Raw genomic sequence first — 2,345 nt, forward strand, 5'->3', positions numbered from 1 at the left:
TTTAGGGTCGGGACAGGATCCAGGGTGGGTTTGGGGTGGCACCCCTGAGCGGGTGGGGGGCACCCATGGGTGGGGGGCACCCCAATCCCCCCAGGGGGGGTCTTAGCTTGCAATGGGGGGGGGGTCAGGACCCCCGGGTGGGCTCAGGACCCTCAGAGGGAAAGGGTCAGGACCCCAAAGGGGGATCAGGGCACACATTTAGGGTCAAGGGAGGACCCAAGGCGGGTTTGGGGTGACACCCCCGGGTGGGTGGGGAGCACCCATGGGTGGGGGTGAGGGTCTCAATCCCCCTGGGGGGGTCTCAGCCCCTCAGGAGGGGTTCAGGACCTTAGTGGGGAGAGATCAGAACCCCAAAGGCAGAGCAGGGCACACATTTAGGGTTAAGGGAGGATCCAAGGCGGGTTTGGGGTGACACCCCCGGGTGGGTGGGGGGCACCCATGGGTGGGGGTCTCAGCGGCGGCCGTGCTGCACGAAGTAGTCGTTGCAGGCGATGGTGAGCCCGGCCACCAGCGAGAAGAAGCCCTGGAAGCCAACGCGGCCATCGCGGCTCTGCTCGACGTCGCGCAGGATGCGGTCCAGGGCGTTGGGGTCCCGCTGGTTCTGGGGGAAAAAAATGGGAAAAATGCGTCAGATCCTAAATGGAAATGGGGTCAGATCCCACACAGGAATGGGGTCAGATCCCAAATGGGAACAGGGTCAAATCCCACATGGAAATGGGGTCAGATCCCACACAGGAATGGGGTCAGATCCCAAATGGGAACAGGGTCAAATCCCACATGGAAATGGGGTCAGATCCCACACAGGAATGGGGTCAGATCCCAAATGGGAACAGGGTCAAATCCCACATGGAAATGGGGTCAGATCCCACACACTGCTCCATGTCCCGCAGGATGCGGTCCAGGGCGTTGGGGTCCCGCTGGTTCTGGGGGAAAAAAATGGGAAAAATGCGTCAGATCCTAAATGGAAATGGGGTCAGATCCCACACAGGAATGGGGTCAGATCCCAAATGGGAACAGGGTCAAATCCCACATGGAAATGGGGTCAGATCCCACACACTGCTCCATGTCCCGCAGGATGCGGTCCAGGGCGTTGGGGTCCCGCTGGTTCTGGGGGAAAACGGGGAAGAAAGGGTCAGATCCTAAATGGGAATGGGGAGAACTGGGGGATCATCACCCCCTGATCCCAAAGCTGATGGGGTTTCATCCTGGGGTTTACAGGATCTGATCCCAGAGTTCTGTGGGATCCAGTCTGGGGCTCTGTAGGCTTTGATTCCAGGGTTAATGGGATCTCATCCCAAGGTTGACGGGGTTTGATCCAGGGGTTCTCTAAGTTCCCACTGATCCCATCCCGTGGATCCCATGGATCCCATAGATGAAATCTCATGGATCCCATCCCATAGATCCCATCCCATGGATCCCATGGATCCCATAGATGAAATCCCATAGATGCCATCCCATGGATCCCATAGATGAAATCCCATGGATCCCACCCCATGGCTCACATAGATCCCATCCCATCCCATGGACCCCATCCCATGGATGCCCTGGACCCCACAGAGCCGTGCCCACCTCGAGGAACCCCGGGAACTCCTTGTCCATGAGCGCCCTGAGGTCCTCCTTGGCCAGGTGCTCCTTGTCCCCCGCGTACTTGTGGAAGGTGAACATCAGCGTCTCCATGGCGTGCTCCAGCTGCGACGGCATCCTGCCTGGGGCTGCCAAAATCCTGATGGGAAACGCCAAATAACGATGGGAAACACAAAAATCCCAATGGGAAACCCAAAAATCCCAATGGGAAACCTGAAATTCCTGATGGGAAACCTGAAATTCCTGATGGGAAACCCAAAATTCCCCGATGGGAACTCAAAAATCCTGATGGGAAACACAAAAACACCGATGGGAAACCCGAAATTCCTGATGGGAACCCCAAAAATCCCCATTAGAAACTTGAAATTCCTGATGGGAACCCCAAAATCCCAATGGGAAACCCAAAATTCCTGATGGGAACCCCAAAACTCCTGATGGGAAACCCCAGTTCCAATGGGAAACCCAAAAATCCCGATGGGAACCTGAAAATCCCAATGGGAAACCTGAAATTCCTGATGGGAACCCCAAAATCCCAATGGGAAACCCAAAATTCCTGATGGGAAGCCCAAAATCCCAATGGGAACCCCAAAATTACTGAGGGGATCCCAAAAATCCCAATGGGAAACACAAATTCCCAATGGGAAACCCAAAATTCCTGATGGGAACCTCAAAATCCCAATGGGAACCGTGAACTTCCAATGGGAAACCCAAAATTCCCATTGCCACCCCCAAATTCCTTCTGAACCCCCCCAAATCCCCCC

The 2,345-nt window shown here is 55.8% G+C and overlaps 1 protein-coding gene across 2 annotated transcripts in view; it reads right to left on the bottom strand.

Annotated features, from left to right (window-relative positions):
• Nucleotides 1-6: 6 nt before the first annotated feature.
• Nucleotides 7-2,345, bottom strand: part of S100A10 (S100 calcium binding protein A10) — a 5,014-nt gene continuing 2,675 nt past the window's right edge. The window contains exons 2-3 of one of the 2 annotated variants that reach the window (XM_005431320.2): nt 1,570-1,723; nt 7-601 (exon numbers count right to left, since the gene is read on the bottom strand). In XM_005431320.2, the coding sequence (XP_005431377.1) occupies nt 452-601; nt 1,570-1,701 (282 nt within the window). In that variant the 5' untranslated portion in view covers nt 1,702-1,723 and the 3' untranslated portion in view covers nt 7-451. Of the gene's footprint in view, nt 602-916; nt 1,108-1,569; nt 1,724-2,345 lie in introns of those variants that run through there. The other variant, XM_031065606.1, reaches the window with a different exon arrangement.

The sequence above is a fragment of the Geospiza fortis genome, unplaced genomic scaffold, assembly GCF_000277835.1.
Source record: "Geospiza fortis unplaced genomic scaffold, GeoFor_1.0 scaffold708, whole genome shotgun sequence".
Lineage (NCBI taxonomy): Eukaryota > Metazoa > Chordata > Aves > Passeriformes > Thraupidae > Geospiza > Geospiza fortis.